The sequence below is a fragment of the Acipenser ruthenus genome, chromosome 2, assembly GCF_902713425.1.
Source record: "Acipenser ruthenus chromosome 2, fAciRut3.2 maternal haplotype, whole genome shotgun sequence".
Classification (NCBI taxonomy): domain Eukaryota; kingdom Metazoa; phylum Chordata; class Actinopteri; order Acipenseriformes; family Acipenseridae; genus Acipenser; species Acipenser ruthenus.
The window spans coordinates 15892215-15909724 of NC_081190.1; the positions used below are offsets into that span (position 1 = coordinate 15892215).

General features: G+C 39.0%; 1 protein-coding gene across 2 annotated transcripts; it reads right to left on the reverse strand.

Annotated features, from left to right (window-relative positions):
* Positions 1–786: 786 nt before the first annotated feature.
* Positions 787–17500, reverse strand: LOC117403587 (neurolysin, mitochondrial-like). 2 transcript variants are annotated; one of them, XM_059006676.1, is made up of 13 exons: positions 17327–17500; positions 15558–15814; positions 14883–15031; positions 10410–10517; positions 9785–9887; positions 9430–9590; positions 8884–9019; positions 7489–7855; positions 5691–5892; positions 4123–4309; positions 2605–2733; positions 2104–2240; positions 787–1575 (listed from the first exon to the last, which is right to left on the reverse strand). In XM_059006676.1, the coding sequence occupies exons 1-13, from the start codon at positions 17365–17367 to the stop codon at positions 1417–1419; spliced, it is 2136 nt and encodes a 711-aa protein (XP_058862659.1). In that variant the 5' UTR covers positions 17368–17500; the 3' UTR covers positions 787–1416. The 2 variants fall into 2 exon arrangements, with proteins under 2 accessions (XP_058862659.1, XP_058862662.1); XM_059006679.1 differs by having other exon boundaries at positions 788–1575; positions 17410–17500.
* Positions 17501–17510: the final 10 nt, after the last annotated feature.

The following is a 17510-nucleotide window of genomic DNA, read 5'->3' on the forward strand; positions in this document are numbered from 1 at the left end:
ATAAGTAACTTACCAATTACTTTCCTTCTCTTCTTCATTATATATATATATATATTGGCCCATCACAGTTGATTAATGCATTGTATTTTAAGGTGAGTAATACTTTGAAGTTGGAAACATTGACTAGATAGCAGTATTTAAAAAGGTAGATACTAAATCTTCAATGAAAGAAAAAGTGGCTTCACAAAAACCTTTTAAATAATGTAAACTAGGGCAGTATGCATGGTATATTTCCCCCCACGCTCACCTTTACCTCGCATGCACATCTTATCACACTTCCGGTACATCCATTTCCTATTTACCTTTTAGTTATATTGTTTTCATACCGCGTTTCTTTAAACCAGGATAAATCAACTGAAAAGAAGGGGCATATTCAACACAAAAAAACAGGAAAATCCAGCCCTGTCTTCTCTTTGTGGTAATTCCGATTAAATCAATAATAAACAACCAGCCAAAACACATCCTGAAAATGTATATTCCTTTTAAAGTTTGTTTTTGCAGTTGTTTTTCTGAAGTGTCACAAGTCGTTTATGAAATAACCTACACAGATACCACAAGAGACAGAAGGCCTATGTCAGTTCTTTAAACAGTGGCAAATCTAAATCCCTGCTAGCAGAACTGTTTACACTACTTCTACTGTCTTCAGTAACAGGGTCAATAAATTCTGCCCTCCATTTATAGACAGGCATAAAGGGTGGCAGTGTTTAGAGCCAATCTTTACATTTTTAAAACACAGACCCCCCCCCCGAATTATTATTTTAAATAACAACTCCCACTCTCACATGCATATTTTTATTTTTGTTATTTTTTTATTTTTTATTTCAGTTTAATCTGTGCACAACAATGTCACATTATTATTGAATTAAGAGAAAACATAAGAAATACAATCTGTTGCTGTACCCAAATCCTTTCATGTTTTCTTGTCACTGGATGTGAATGCAGCTGATGATGTTTATAGGTGGTTCTTGTCCAGTGCCGTGCCATAGGTTGCATAAGATTAAAACCCAGGATTTTTTTTTTTGCACACCAGCATTCCAGGACCTCAACCTAAAAACCCACACGATCGAGGGAACATCAGGACATGTGGCAACCCTGCATGCAACCTAAAAAAAGAGAGCTAACAGATGCTATTCGCTATATGGGGCATACTGGTCATTGTAAAGTACTTCAGCACACATGACTGCTGAACTAATGCAAGGGTGTAAAGCTGGTTTAATATTCTGATTCAAAAATAATGTATATGCTGTCTTAAATGATTTGTCTTTGTATATTTCTAACAACGTTACATGCGGTTCAACAACACTGTAGTGTTTCTTAACCCCCCTCTCACTAGGCAGCTTTTCTTTCTTTCTTTTAGATAACACTCTCTTCACACAAGACAGAGTTTTGCAGCTCAGACTTCCAGAGAGTCTGCCTTCAGTGGGAGTTATCCTGTTGTTGTTCATTGCAGGTCAGACCTTTGCAGAGAAAGAAAGCTGTTTGGTTTGGTTTACGCCCCAGGAACGTTTTAAGCATATCCATGCCATCCACTGATCCTCCTCTCTTCAGGATAACATTCCTGTATTCCATGCCAACCTGTTGAAACAAATAAAGAATACCACTAGTCCTGACTGTACCCTTTGTAAACCAGCGACATTTATGTTAAACCAGAGCCTATGCAACCCCTAATCAGTGCACTGCTATCAAGGTGTTTTGTTCCTCTTTCTTCCCGTGTTGGGGTGGGGAGGGGTTGGAGTCATTGAATTAAACTGGATCTGGCATCAGATTGTAGGAGATTAATTCTGTTTATCCCCTATAGCAGTTGTTCTCAAACTTTTTTGTTCACGGATCACCTTAATTTTTTTTTTGACCTCAGCAGACTACACAATAAACAGTATAGCTGACTGAAAAATAAGCAAATTAAAAAAATCACTATAATACTAAGAATGAATATAGTATCAATACACAACATATTAAACTCGCAATAAATACACATTCTTGTGAGAGGTATTTTAAAGTTTTTAAAAATGAGTGACATTCCTTTCGTCACATTTGATCTTTTCGGAGGCATGACAGAAGACAAGTGGCTAGAATTATTGGCATTTTTGCATGCTTTGTTTTTACCTTAGGATTCATTATTCCCTCTTTCTTAAAGCGGCTGAAGAAAATATCCATAGAAAAGACTTCACTCCACAGGTATCCATAATACTGGCCATCATAGCCGCCTGCTAGGTGACTGAAGCTTGCAGTCATGTTTGTACCTGGAAACAAGAGTCAAGTCCCTGGGTTGAACAATAGTCCTAAAATATTATAAATGCAGTTTCAGATTATTTAGTATAATTCCTGCATATCTAATCCTCTCTCCGGTCACTTTAGAATAACACTCCTTGACTGAAAAACTACATTTTAGAGAGAAACAAACATCCATTAACTTTAGTTATATATTATTTGTACCAAAAAAAAAAGTGAAAATTAATAAGATAGTGTAATCATTGCCTTCTGTAAACCGTCGTACAGTGCTGCGTGTCCCACTGTTTTATATATTATTATTTAGAATCCCCCCATTGGTGATATAGTAGAGGCTGACACACAGATAATCTGAATCCAATGTGAAGAAGCTACTACCTGGTGTTGCAGGAATCCCCAGAATTTCGTCACAGTATTTTGCATATTCTTGTGCTGTATCCGCGCATGACTTGGTATGTACAGACTGGTCAACCTTGCTCAAAACAATCTGACGAAGATTCAAAAGGCCTGGTGAAAAAAAAAAAAAAAAAAACACACATTTAAAGCCCTTGATGTTGTTAAAAGAAAAATTGCGAATTAAAAAATTGTTTTATTAGGTGCAACATTCTCAGTGACCCAGTTCTGCTCAACAAGTGAAAATAACTTCTTAGTAACTGTGTCAGGGTGAAAGCCCTTAATGTAAATGGTGTGTGTGTGGGAATGTAAGGTTGGCAGGGATGGGGTTAAATCTGTCCCTGCCTGCAATCACAGGTGTGGACATTCCACAATTAGGTAATTGAGTGCTAACTGGGGAGTGGCCACATGGATAAAAGGAAGGAGAAAAGCTCCTTCTGGTGAAGGGAGTAGGTGAGTGTTTTGATGTGTGTTTGTGTACGTCTAGTGAAGGCTAATGCCCAGCCTATAGTACATATTGTTTTGTTTAACCTGTTATTTTGGCCCTTGTGCCTGTTTATTTGTTCCTGTGCTTTGTTTGTTTTTTGTTTACTGAACGTGTGTAACAGCACTTGAAACTGCCGCGTCTAGCCTCCGAGTCTCATTCCTGATGCTATCCTTTCACAGTAACCAATTCATGAAACCAATAAAACACAGAGTTAATGTCTTTATATTTGGTAGACACCGGTATTCTTTTGTGGATGCACTAAGAAAATAAAAAGAGGACTAGCAAATGCATCCTAGTCTAAACAGGGTTTTTGCCTATATGTAGATGGTCCTGTTACTGTACAGTCTTCATAGTCTATATTTATATAAGGCCCCTTTAACACAATCTTCTTTTTCTAAAACATTGTAAGTTTATTCACTTGACGAGGACTGTTTAAGTCATATACAGTAGCTCATATTTCAATTATAAGTTAATTCAGTGTGATGTATTTGCAAATAGATGCATTTGCTGATGTGTTTATCGATTCCATTATTCTCTCTATTACTTGCATGAACATGCCAGGCTTTATATTTATGTAATTTTCACCCAAGTAAAATGTGTATACAAATAAACAAACATCATTATAAAGATACACACACTAAAGCATAACATATTCCTCAACCTTAATATTCTCAGTTCAAGATGTATTGATGTAATTCAAGATGATGTCACTGTCTCTGTTTTATATATATTAAATATACATATTTATATAAAAAAAAATGCTCAAAAGAGTCAACTTCCCTATATATACAGTAGTAATACAAGGCCACATTGGAACTCAGACAGAAACATTTATATATACCCTACCATATTTTAATATTAATTAGGTTATTTGCATTTGGATTTCTCTGGCTAAAAGAAAACTACATGGAAACACACACTACCTGAAAGGTACTACCAAAATTGAGCGAGTTTCCAAGGAAACTGCCCTGCTGACAACCACAGATGCTACATTCAGTCCAGTTAATAGGACTTACCAGTGTTGGCTACTCTGGAAGCAATCAGGTTTTCGAGCAAGTCATCTGGAATGGGGCTCCCATCTTTGTAATGCCTCGACATTCTTCTGAGGGGCTCCTTCTCCCACACCCAATTTTCTAGCATCTGGGAAGGCACTTCCACAAAATCTGTTTCCACACGGGTTCCACTAAACTTAGCAAAATCTGTCTGAACAGAATAAAGATTTATCACAGCCTTGGATTTTGTTCTCTCCTCATTTCTGATTGGCATACACCAGCAATGAAAAAAAAAGATAGCATCTCCCCAACTCCAACCATGCTCATAGTACCTGTCTGATTAGGTCTTGACAGTTTTTGCAAGAAATAAATAATAATAAAAAAAACCTTTCACTACCTCTATGAACATGCATCCTTTCCACTGCTGTTATCATGCTCCAGGTAATTGAATTCCCCCATGATCAATGTTTAAAGACTTTTCTTATCTGCAAAAAGCATTGCCTGGCTTACCTTTTCATGCTGTCTAGGATCCAGTGACCATCATATCATACAATCTAAAATCCAGATTAGGGATGTAGAAAGGACAGTAACACTACTGGTGCTGACTTTCAGCCGGGCTTAGCCGGTTACATTGGGAATAAACACTTTAAAACAGACAAAGCCAGACCAGACAATACAGAGGGGAAATAAAGTGAAGGGAGCTAAATTTTGCCCAAGAGTTTTCTGAAACAATAACATTTTGAAGTCGAATCTGAAATGTTTTAAGGTTGTTTGAAGTTGAAATAGCGATGGCAGCGGCTTTACTAGAACATCAAAGCTGCCTCACAGGGATGCTTCACACATCTATAAAACACTTATTTTAAGCACAGGATTTCAGATGAAGAGCAACAGTAGTAACATTAGACTCAAACCAATCACTCCTGTAGCTTATTCATCAAAACCGCCTTCTCACGGGGAAAAGAAGCAATCAAAACAATAACTTTGGTTATTAGAGAAAGATTCAAAACACACTCAAAATAACATAAATATGACTAAACTGATCGTTCCAGCACACCCCCCTTTTAATGCACCAGGAGCCATAGTTAATAGACCATGCTAGTGGAATAGTATTATGGGGCAAATGGGTGCCATGACCACAACTGCATAATAACCAGTTACCCTCTATAAAGGGCTGGCTTCAAATTAATTTATTGCATCAGACAGCATCTCAATAATTTCTAAAGCCAAGCTTGCATGTACATAGAACCTTGTGTTTAAATTGTGCAGAATGTATTTAAAAACATGACATGAACTGTGACCTTTAGGTTTCCCAAGATACAATACAGACATCGTGGCAGGACGGATAGCATTCCAAAAATTCAAGGAATCCATAACATTCGAGGAACTGACAGCAACAGCTGAGGGACAGGTGCTTTGGCAGCTATGTGAAGTCCAGTTCCTTGTCAGACCCATGAGCTCTACAACCATACGCTGCTCAAATTCCACCTCAGGCATTACCTTGAGATGCTGCAGGATATTGTAACATTCTGGGTATTCATTCCATTGCTTTTTGTAAGAGGAATGTAAACCATAGTAAAAATGCAGAAACATACCTTTGAACAGATCTCATGCATCACATGGCCAAACTCATGGAAGTACGTCTCTACCTCATCGTGCTGGAGTAAGGAAGGCCGGTCAGCTGTTGGCTTGGTAAAGTTTGCCACCATAGCTGCAACTGACAACATGCGGCCTCCTTCAGGCATGAGGCAGCCTGGCTGTAGACCAAAGCAAGCAGCATGCCCGTACTTTCCTTCTCTGAAAGAAACAGACAGTTTATATATTTATATGTGCAATATATAAATATATCAATTTTGATTATTAATATTTTTCTATATCCCACTTCATCTATTTACTGTATTCCTTCCAATTTATGATGCACTTTTTTAAACAATTGTTTCTTCAGAAAAATGGCCTGCATTTAAATTTGAGTATAATGATGCATGCATAAAAAATCACCAACAAAAGACGTGACTTCCTGAGTACACGTACAGCAATGTGACTGGCTTCCGAGAAAAGACAAAGAAAGACGTCACTGCCCGAGTACACAAACAGCAACTTGACTTACTGCGAGAAAAAACTAACAAAAACATGTACTGCCCGATCTCGAATCATCCATGACATACATTCTTATATTCAAAGGAAAACGGTATATTGCAAAACCAGTGTATAACGCAAATGACTAAGAAGCCTTGGATTACATCCCTTGCATTGTGTTCACACCTGTTGTATAGTGAGCATTTCTTCTATACTATAACCTGAATATACTGCACACATGCAATCTGTAAAATGGTACATTATATTATATAGTAATGGACAAAATATAGTCAGTGGGTGAGGGTGGACAAGCACAATGAAGCTCAAACGGTTTAAGTCTTGTATTAGCAGCCAATTCAAAACTATTTTAGACTTATTGATATTTCACCTACCAGAAATCTCTCAGTCCACCCGAGATCCACTTATTGGCTACCACTGCTTTAAACAAAATGTTGATTGCAGGTATCAGAAAACGTGATGAGACAGCGCAAAGCTTTTTTGTTTATTATCTGTTCTAATGTTTTAATGCCATTTAACCTTATCCTTGTCTCCTCAAGTGGCAGTAATCGTGGAAAGCAACGGGCTGGCAATTACAACCTTTAACCTGAGAGGGGCCGTAAATCCTGCTTCTTTTGAACGACTGTCGCATGTCATCACACACTGTTAGCATGTGTCACAGTTTCATCGCACACTCTCATAGGGCTGTTAGCATGTGTCACAGTTTCATTGCACACTCTCATAGGGCTGTTAGCATGTGTCACAGTTTCATCGCACACTCTCATAGGGCTGTTAGCATGTGTCACTGTTTCATCGCACACTCTCATAGGGCTGTTAGCATGTGTCACAGTTTCATCGCTCACTCTCATAGGGCTGTTAGCACTGTGTCACAGTTTCATCGCACACTCTCATAGGGCTGTTAGCATGTGTCACAGTTTCATCGCACACTCTCATAGGGCTGTTCGCATGTGTCACAGTTTGACAAATGGGCCTATCCAGTGTGAACTCTGACCAGGTTGACCAGGAGTTTATGAATTCTATTCGGTCTGTTACAGGTCTGTTTGATCCATTAAGCCTAATCAAAGTGCCTGTGTATTGTTTGGCAATGCAAAACCATAAAGGTGACTGATGTTAAATGTAGAAAGACTGTGTCAGGGAATAAAACATTGATTTTGTCAGGTTAGAGAAATGAACTAAGATACATTTGTCTAAGATGCCATATTTCTATATTGTATTATATGTCATGCTGTGTTATGCTACTGTTATACTACGATTGTGAGTAAAACTTCACACCCATAAAAACCATTTAAACATACATACCTTGGATGAAGGTCCAGGTAGAACTGCCCTATCTCCTCCCCACTCACTGTGTCCTTCACGGAGTAGAGACTCACGCCCTCGTGCCACACATGAGGATTAGCTACCTGCTGGAAACTGAGTCCCAGGAGGTCCTGGTAAATGCTGAGCAATCCTTCTGTTACCACCTCTAGTGGGAAATGCTCAACCAGCTTATCTTTATCCACCGAATACTTCAGCTCCTCTACTTTGTTCATGTAGTAGGCCATATCCCAGCCGTTGATTTTCCCATCAAACTCAAATCCTCTTTCTGCACATTCTTTCATCTTCAGCTCCAAAATATAGCTTCTCTCCTGCTCACCCAGAAGCCGAAGCTTCTCATAAAGCTCATCTACAAAATGTAAATATAAGGTTTGTTATATACTTTTGTTATGTAACACAAAAAGGAACACCTTTTTGTTACTGTAATCTATACTTTTATATTAAGAATATGTCTATCTCGTCATCTTATTACCAACCCTAACCGCTAACTTAGGTATGTTTTAAGAGGAATCTTAACAAAACACCAAAAAGCATTATAAGTCATAACATCTAAAACATAAGCGCTGTAGTGTGATTCTCCCACAGCCCTGTTCACTTTTATACTAAACCTGTTTACTACTTTTATTCTGTAGTGTACCATTCTGTGCACTGTACTTTATTAGAAACCAGGCATGGTTGGCCTTCCAGTTTGTTTACATTCTGTAACAAACAAGCCATTTCAGATGTATGTTTACATGTTTCTTCCTTCCCAGAAGTCTTCTTTTCATCCCCTCACCCTGCAATTTAAATAGCCTTGCTCCTGCTGCCACCTGCATGAGCAGGGGGTTATCAATGTCTTCAAGCTATGCTGCAGTTCAGGAAGGCAAAACAAAAATGTAAATAAACTTGAGCTTTGACCCTTCAACTCTGTTGGACTTGCCGGCTCTGTAGTATAATACAGAACTTCTGTAGAGTATAGAGGTCAAAGATCACAGCATCACATAACTTTCTGCTCTATCCATAAGGCTTATATGAGTGCCCCAAATAAATCACTCACCTTTTAGAGGAATATCGTTGTTTTTAGCTGACTTGGGTTCTTTGTTGAAAAATCTTTTCAGAGGCTTCCTGCCACTTCCTGTTATAACTTTCAATGTACTATTGATCAGCTGCATCAAACACTGACTGAGTGGATGAACATAAGCAATGCTGTATGCACACAAGTTTGATGTCAATCTTATCTGCACAGTTATCCAAGAAGGCCCTTACAGGCTCATGACTAACCTGCTAATAGAGAATCAGGAATACTGGTAGTGATCTAGTCCTGTACAGAAGTAATGTTTTGTTCTGTTAAAACAGCATGTTATATTCTTTAGTAAACAAACAAATGAAGTAGCCTACCTAGAAAGGTTGTCACATTCTTGGTATTCTTTGCTATGTTCATTTCAAGGACATAATCAGCATGTGTGCTGAAACCCAGCAGCTTCGCAACCTTTGCCCGGAGTGGGATCAACTGTTCAAGAATTTTTGTGTTCTCCTGCAATCACAAAACAAAGGCAGTGCCTCTAATTATACTCTGAAAATGGCCCACATTAAACCTGTTACGCTGTGACCCTAATACTAAGTTAAAGAAACAATTAGTTTTAAAGCCAACATCATTCGGGCAAGTGATCCGAACCTAACCATGCAGCCAAACTAGAGCAACTCTGAACTGTGGTGTTCTTTACATATTCATCATGCTACACTGAATTGTGTATTATAGTTGTGATGGGGCTTTAGTATACTTTTTAAATTGGAATACAGATTGTTGTCACATATGTTGGGTTTGCCAATATGTTATCAATAATCTTTGCCTCCTTATATACAGTACAGTAGAACAATACTGAGCCCATGAAACAATCATTTTTTAAACACAGCATATATTGGTATCTGTAACACCAGCCGTACTTCTTTACACCTAGACTGGAAAGCAGCTTCCATTTTCCTTCTGGTTTCTGGAACGTAACATCTCTTCATTAGTGGGTAGTAGTGGGGATACTGAAGGGTCACCCTGTATTTGTCATCCTCTGTCTTCTCTAAACCGCCAACAAAGCTCTCCGCAAGGCCCCCTCAAAATGAAAGTGAGATCACAGAAATAAATAAATAAGGGTTTAGCCAAAATCCCACTTTCAGGCTTCTTTGTTGCTCTAACCAACCTCAACGGTCATATTTTTTAATGATATGGTCAGATGGATATTCCCAGTTCCAGTTTCCATTCAATACCCAATCCAAAGCTGTCTGGTATTTAAGAACATATTCTTACCGAGTTCTTGTTTGGTGAATATCAGAGAAGTGTTTTCCTCATTGAGGTTTTTGTTGAAGTCAATGGAAAGCTCACATATTTGTTTCTTGAGGGACTTGATCTCCTTAATAAACCAAATACAAACATGTGTTCAACATCCATACAGCCTGGCAGTAAAGAGATTTGTTAAAATTAATTTCATTCATTCAAGGAAGGTATATTCAAAATTAAATATTCTTCTTACTATGGTTTAGTATTCTAAATATCCTTGTAAAATATGTTTAGTTTGTATTATATAATATTTGTCATTCCAATAAACTGTACTGTAAACTTCAATTTGAATAAACAGTATGGCTAGCAGCACACTTTATTCATACTAATATTATGCATATCATTATCACACTAAATAAATATTTTTACATTACCCTCATATAAAACAATGAGTCCATTTTCATGATACATGCCTTATTTTGCTTGTCGTGATCCCATTCTTGCATATCGATGTGTTTGCGGTCAGCAGGGGCTGCATCTTGTCATTGGCCATAACTGACTCTAATAGCATGTCTTAGTAATGTACTGACTGTACAAAGGGATTTCTCCTGACTGTGAAAGTGTACAAGCTGCAAATCACTTCTCTTCTCCCTACCTGTTGTATTTCTTTAGACAGGTGCAATCCGTTTCTTTTTCCAAGTTGAACAAGCCTCTCCATGAATTGCTTAGCTTCTGGTCTGAGGTCACCTATGTTACATTTTTCCTGAAATTACACAACATTTACCTTTACCTTAAAAGCACCAGACATATAACTACTTTTGGGCACCTAGAATTAAAAAGGCAGTGAGAATGTCAGAAAGAGCTTGTTACTGCAACAGGCATATCTGACGTCTATTCTATTTTCTGCAAGTCTGTTTCAGGTAAGGCAGCAGACTTCAAAGACTGAACAGGCATTTTCCTTCTATTAAAATTGGTTACCTTTTTTAGTTTGGCACCAATATTAATGTCACACAGATTAGTTATACATTATCACTAGTTCCCCTGTGATTTTAACTTTTATATATTAATGCAGACATTCAGACTATTTATTAATAATGCGACCTACAGCTCAGGATGTGATTAGGTATCAGAAATTACAGGATCGAACATTGTAAACATATGACATAGTTCTTTGCAGGTCCATTATTAAAAACCTTCACCCATAGGGGCTCCCGAGTGGCGCATCCGGTAAAGGCGCTCCATGTGGAGTGCAGGATGCGCCCTATAGCCTGGATGTAGCCGGTCTGAGTCCATGCTATTCCACTGCCGACCGTGGACGGGAGCTCCCAGAGCGTGGCTCACAATTGGCCGAGTGCTGCCCGGGGGGGGGGGGCTTAGGTCAGCCAGGGTGTCCTCGGCTCACCGCGCACCACCGACCCCTGTAGTCTGGCCGGGCGCCTGTGGGCTTGCCTGTAAGCTGCCCAGAGCTGCGTTGTCCTCCGACGCTGTAACTCTGAGGTGGCTGTATGGTGGGTCTGCAGTGTGAAAAGAAGCGGTCAGCTGACGGCACACTCTTCACAGAACAGCATGTGTTCGTCTTCGCCGCTCCCGAGTCTGTGCAGGGGTGGTAGCGGTGAGCTGAGCCTAAAAATAATTGGCTATTCTAAATTGGGAGAAAATTATTAAAAAAAACAATTGGCGACTACTAAATTAAAATATATATATATATATATATATATACAGTGCCTTGCAAAAGTATTCAGACCCCTGACCAATTCTCTCATATTACTGAATTACAAATGGTACATTGAAATTTCGTTCTGTTTGATATTTTATTTTAAAACACTGAAACTCAAAATCAATTATTGTAAGGTGACATTGGTTTTATGTTGGGAAATATTTTTAAGAAAAATAAAAAACTGAAATATCTTGCTTGCATAAGTATTCAACCCCTGTGCTGTGGAAGCTCCCAGTTTACACCGATGAAAGAAATTGCCCTAACGAGGACACAATTACCTTACCATTGGCCTCCACCTGTGAACCATTAAAGTTGCTGTCACATTTTCTGGATAAAAACTCCACTGTTGAAGGATCATTGGTCAGGCTGTGAATCTGATGGAAAATGAAGACCAAAGAGCATTCTACAGAAGTTAGAGATAAAGTAATACAAATGCATAGATTAGGGAAAGGGTACAAAATAATATCCAAGTGTTTGGATATCCCAGTGAGCACAGTTGGATCAATAATCAGGAAGTGGAAGCTGCATCACACCACCCAGGCACTGCCAAGAAAAGGCCGTCCCTCAAAACTCAGCGCTCAAACAAGAAGGAGACTTGTGAGAGAAGCCACAGAGAGGACAACAATCACTTTGAAGGAGCTACAGAGTTCAGTGGCTGGGAGTGGAGTAATGGTGCACCAGTCAACCATATCAAGAGCTCTGCATAACAATGGCCTGTATGGGAGGGTGGCAAGAAAGAAGCCGTTACTCAAAAAGTACCATATGAAAGCACGTCTGGAGTTTGCCAGAAAGCATGAGAGAGCGATGTGGGAAAAGGTTTTGTGGTCAGATGAGACCAAGATAGAGCTTTTTGGCCAAAACTCAAAGCGCTATGTGTGGCGCAAACCTAACACTGCCCATGCCTCAAGACACACCATCCCTACAGTGAAGTATGGTGGTGGCAGCATCATGCTGTGGGGATGCTTCTCATCAGCAGGGACTGGGCATCTTGTTAAAACTGAAGGAAGAATGGATGGAGCAAAATACAGGGAAATACTGCAAGAGAACCTGCTTCAGTCCGCTAAAAAACTGAAGCTTGGGAGGAAATTCACCTTTCAGCAGGACAATGATCCCAAGCACAAGGCCAAAGCAACATTGGAGTGGCTCAAGAACAAAAAGGTGAATGTCCTGCAGTGACCCAGTCAAAGTCCTGATCTCAATCCCATTGAGAATCTGTGGCACTATTTGAAAATTGCGGTCCACAAGCGTCGTCCAACCAACCTGAACAACCTGGAGCAAATCTGTCAAGAAGAATGGGCCAAAATCACTCCAACACTGTGTGCAAAGCTGGTACATACTTACCCCAAAAGACTTAAAGCTGTTATTGCAACGAAAGGTGGCTCTACCAAATATTAATGTGTGGGGGTTGAATACTTATGCAAGCAAGATATTTCAGTTTTAGAACCAATGTCACCTTACAATAATTGATTTTGAGTTTCAGTGTTTTAAAATAAAATATCAAACAGAACGGAATTTCAATGTACCATTTGTAATTCAGTAATATGAGAGAATTGGTCAGGTGTCTGAATACTTTTGCAAGGCACTGTATATATATATATATATATATTAAAAACTTTCATCCATAACAATAATTAAAAAATTGTGCATTTTAAGGTTAAACATACCTGAAATTACAAAACCATTTTGGCAAGTCATTTTTACCAGTTTCTAATAGAACAAAAGCACCTTAAGCAAAACAATAAGGAAACCAGGGATAATGTTCCCAATGCTAGCTAGAGGTAAGAAGACTGATTTTTAAGCCGTCGTTATCACAGCGCTTTACACACCAACACGACCCTGAAAGAAAAACACCACACTAGTCATGGCGTTAAACTGGTTTGATTCTAGCTAGAAGGAAGTGCTGGAGGGATGAGAAAGCTGTCCTAGATCAGCTATGTGACAAGCAGTGAACAGGCAGGATTCCTTCTCAAGTGTCCTGCCAAGACACCGCAGCTCCAGCAAGCACAGCAGAGGCTGTGCAGACACTATGCTGCTCGCACTGCCTGTGCCCTCTCTCCTTTTGACCTTTCTCAACTAAGTGTGTCTTCACGGTCGTAAGAGGTGAGGACGTCTCAGCAGACATAACTGGACTGAGATTAAAAAAAACAGCCTATTTATATGAGCTGTTCTATGGCAGATCTAAATACAGTACAACTCCTCTATTAAAATGGTGCCAAAATATAGCCAGTCCTACTGTAATATATCTTTGGATGGTCATCACCTAGAAAAGGAGACAAATGACAGGGTTCTTAATGATAAGGTGGTCTTTCTTCTGTGGACCTTTTCACAACAACCAGGTTATGAATTAATGCACATTTTTGTGCTGCACTGCAAAGGCATTGTCTATCCAGTTTGTAAAAACAGGAGATCATTTGTCAATCTTTGCATCTGAACGTAGAATAATTTGAACAAAAACTCATGACCACAGATTACAATACACAGGTATTCTATACAGCACTGAGGCTTTACACTATTATTATTATTATTTATTTATTAGCAGACGCCCTTCAAGCTTACTGCCTTGCACATTTTTTGCACTGAATGGATACCTATCAGAAAGTTATATGAGGCTGTGTGGTCCAGTGGTTAAAGAAAAGGGCTTGTAACCTGGAGATCCCCGGTTCAAATCCCACCTCAGCCACTGACTCATTGTGTGACCCGGAGCAAGTCACTTAACCTCCTTGTGCTCCGTCTTTCGGGTGAGACGTAGTTGTAAGTGACTCTGCAGCTGATGCAGAGTTCACACACCCTAGTCACTGTAAGTCGCCTTGGATAAAGGCGTCTGCTAAATAAACAAATAATAAAAAATAATAATAATAGTTTTGTTTTTTGTTTTTTTTTAAATTTAGTTGTTGCCAATTATTTTTATTATTTTCTCCCAATTTGGAATGGCCAATTATTATTTGAAGCTCAGCTCACCTCTACGACCCCTGCGCTGACTCGGGAGGGAGAAGACGTCCTCCGAAGCGTGTGCCGTCAGCCGACCGCTTTTTTTCACACTGCGGACTCACCATGCAGCCACCCAGGAGCTACAGCGTCGGAGGACAACGCAGCTCTCGGGCTCTGGTGCGCGGTGAGCCAAGGACACCCTGGCCAACCTAACCCTCCCTCCCCCCGGGCGATGCTCTGTCAATTGTGTGACGCCCCCTAGGAGCTCCCGTCCACTGTCGGCTGTGGAATAGCCTGGACTCGAACTCGCGACTCCCAGACTATAGAGCGCATCCTGCACTCCACGTAGAGCACCTTTACTGGATGCGCCACTCGGGATCCCCGTTTTTTTTTGTTTTTTTTTTTTATATATATTTTTATTATTATTATTATTATTATTATTATTATTATTATTATTATTATTATTAATCCCCATCGACCCACCTGCAGTGCAACAATCTTCTGAAACACGTCTTCCCTCATACTCATCTCCACATCAAAGTCTGACAGCTTTTTGTCCGCTTCAGCACTCGCCTCACGTACTGCTTTGTATGGGGACACATACTGAGGGAAATCCAAAATATTCCGCTCCACTGGAAGTAAATCAGCAGGTTTTTATATAAAAATGGTAATTAATTTTTTTTGGTTCTCAACTGAATTATATTTGCATACTTTGACAAGCACCAGCTGCTATTGAAGGGAAAAAACAAAACACTGAATGTAATACATACCCCCACCTTGGCAGCAGGTAACCCCTTGTTTACCAATCATGAAACACCCCCTTGTGGCCACAGACCTCATTACAAAAGAAGAGTGCCCTTTTTCACCTCAAATAGTGTTTTTTGTTATACTGCTAACATTTTATGGCAAAAGCTGGGGACATGTTCAACATGAGTTTTAAGGTTACAACCTTCATTAATAAGTAAAAACTAATTTTAAAAATGTACTGGACATCAATTAGCCAGAGTGAACTTACTGTCACAAGAGCCCCAGTCACTAATGATGAGCTACTACAATTCTAGCTGCAATATTCTTTTTACCCCTGTCTCAAATCTACAAAGATTTTTGTTACAAATCTGCCAGATTTAAAGAAAACATAGGTTAGAATAGAAGACAAACCTGAATATCCTACTTCTGCATCTGCCAAAGGTTTTAAAGTACTCTCATAAGAGGCCTTGTCTGTATCCACTGCTCCGACACTGTCATACGCCTGCTTGATTCTCTGAATGAGTTCTTCCGTCCTGGATTTGATCTCATCGGGTGAGAGACCCCAGTTTAAGCGATTTCTGTTGGCTGTCATAGATGAATTGTGTTTCACACACATCTCAGCTCCAGATTGCAAAGTCATTTTCAATATCGGTCTGGCACTATGACCTCTGAAAAAGAACACAACAGAAGAATAAAGACTCATTGCGATTCCATGTGTATTGCCATAGCTGCTCCAAATGTTGGAATGTGTTTGTTATGTTTCTGAACAGATCTAAACACTCCAACACATGCATTTAATGCCTGTTATTAAGATACATATTAAGTAAAACGTTGGAAAAACGTTGGAAAATATTCTTCTTGTTCATCACTTTCTCTTTTGTAAATGTTTTTTTAGTCATTTGTATGCATGTATATGACAGCTGCTCTCGTATCTGCAACTAGAGTAATTTTACTGTAGCTTTCAACAGACTCTTTGGTCTTACACATTGAAATGGACCATAGACTGATGGATAACAATCCTTTTGTTTTTGTATCCATCACTTCTTTGCAACCAGCAGAGACATGGGGATTAGGAGCTCACATTTATGCAATGTATGTATTACTGCTGGTGTGTGACAAATTGACTAGCTGCATGCTGTACTGTAGTGTTGTGGACTCAAATACAACACAATACTGTACGAGGCAAAACTTGTTAAAAGTAAAGAACCAAAACCAAAACTTGGCTCTTAGGGTTGTTTCAGGCAAACAACCGCAAATTTAAATGTTTAGATTGATCAGGTCAAGAGGTCAAAAGTTATAGAGAGGTCAAAATGTGGTTGATGTGTACCCCTCCCCTTAACATTATCCAACCTTTTACTCAAAAGCGGTTTGTGCTACAGATTTGTGGGAGGTGTCACTTTATTGGAATCGCATGGCAAATTCAAAAAAGGTATACAAATACATTTGAAAGAAAACAAAAGGTAGTTACACCTTAACAGAGCTTGTGACCTTTAACCTTGGGGTGAACCCCAAAAATAACAAAATCTAAAAAAAATTAACAAATTAACAAAAAGGTCAAGGTCAAGGTCCTGGCTTCGTCTGTGGAAAATTTCAGGAAGGTCATATTTTTGGTTTGGTCTGAAAAAAATCAAAACCTAACCTGTCCCATTATTTATTTTATCACACGTGGTACATTAATATTTGCATTCCAGCAAAACCAAAGTAGCGCAATACAGGCTGTTAGTGGTTTTAAAACTATTCCAACAATATCTATACCGCCATATGCAGAATTTATGTAACAAAAATGTCATGGTGTTATTATTATTATTATTATTATTATAACTATTATTATTATTATTATTACTGCTTTGGCACGACATCATCTGGTGACATTGAATTCCGTAGTTTTTACTTCATGTTCAAAAATGCAGAACATGCACACACCACATTACTAAAGAAAAAGCAGACATATTTCAAACTCACTTAATTTGACTTGTATTCATTTAAAAGTCATACATTTCAACATCATGACGTTTCAATATAAGAAGCTATCCTATCGTATTGCCTTAGTTTGTATAGTCCGTCTATGTTGACTGCTATAAAACCACATGTCATGATTCGAGTATAATTATAGCATGCTACCAGAGCGTGTGGAAAACACCAAATGTGAAACAGCACTACAAGTAATGAAAAAAGAGTACCTGTTAACCGCTCTAAACACAGAAATGCAAACAGAATACATTGCACGCTGTACAAAAGTTAAAGATTTTGCAAATCCACCCACTTAGCGTTGTCTTTTTTTTGTTATTATTTTTTGGTGCCCAACTTTGAATCTGCTACTCTAGTGTGTGGCAGTAAACTGAGCAGGTCCACTTCCGCTGCGAA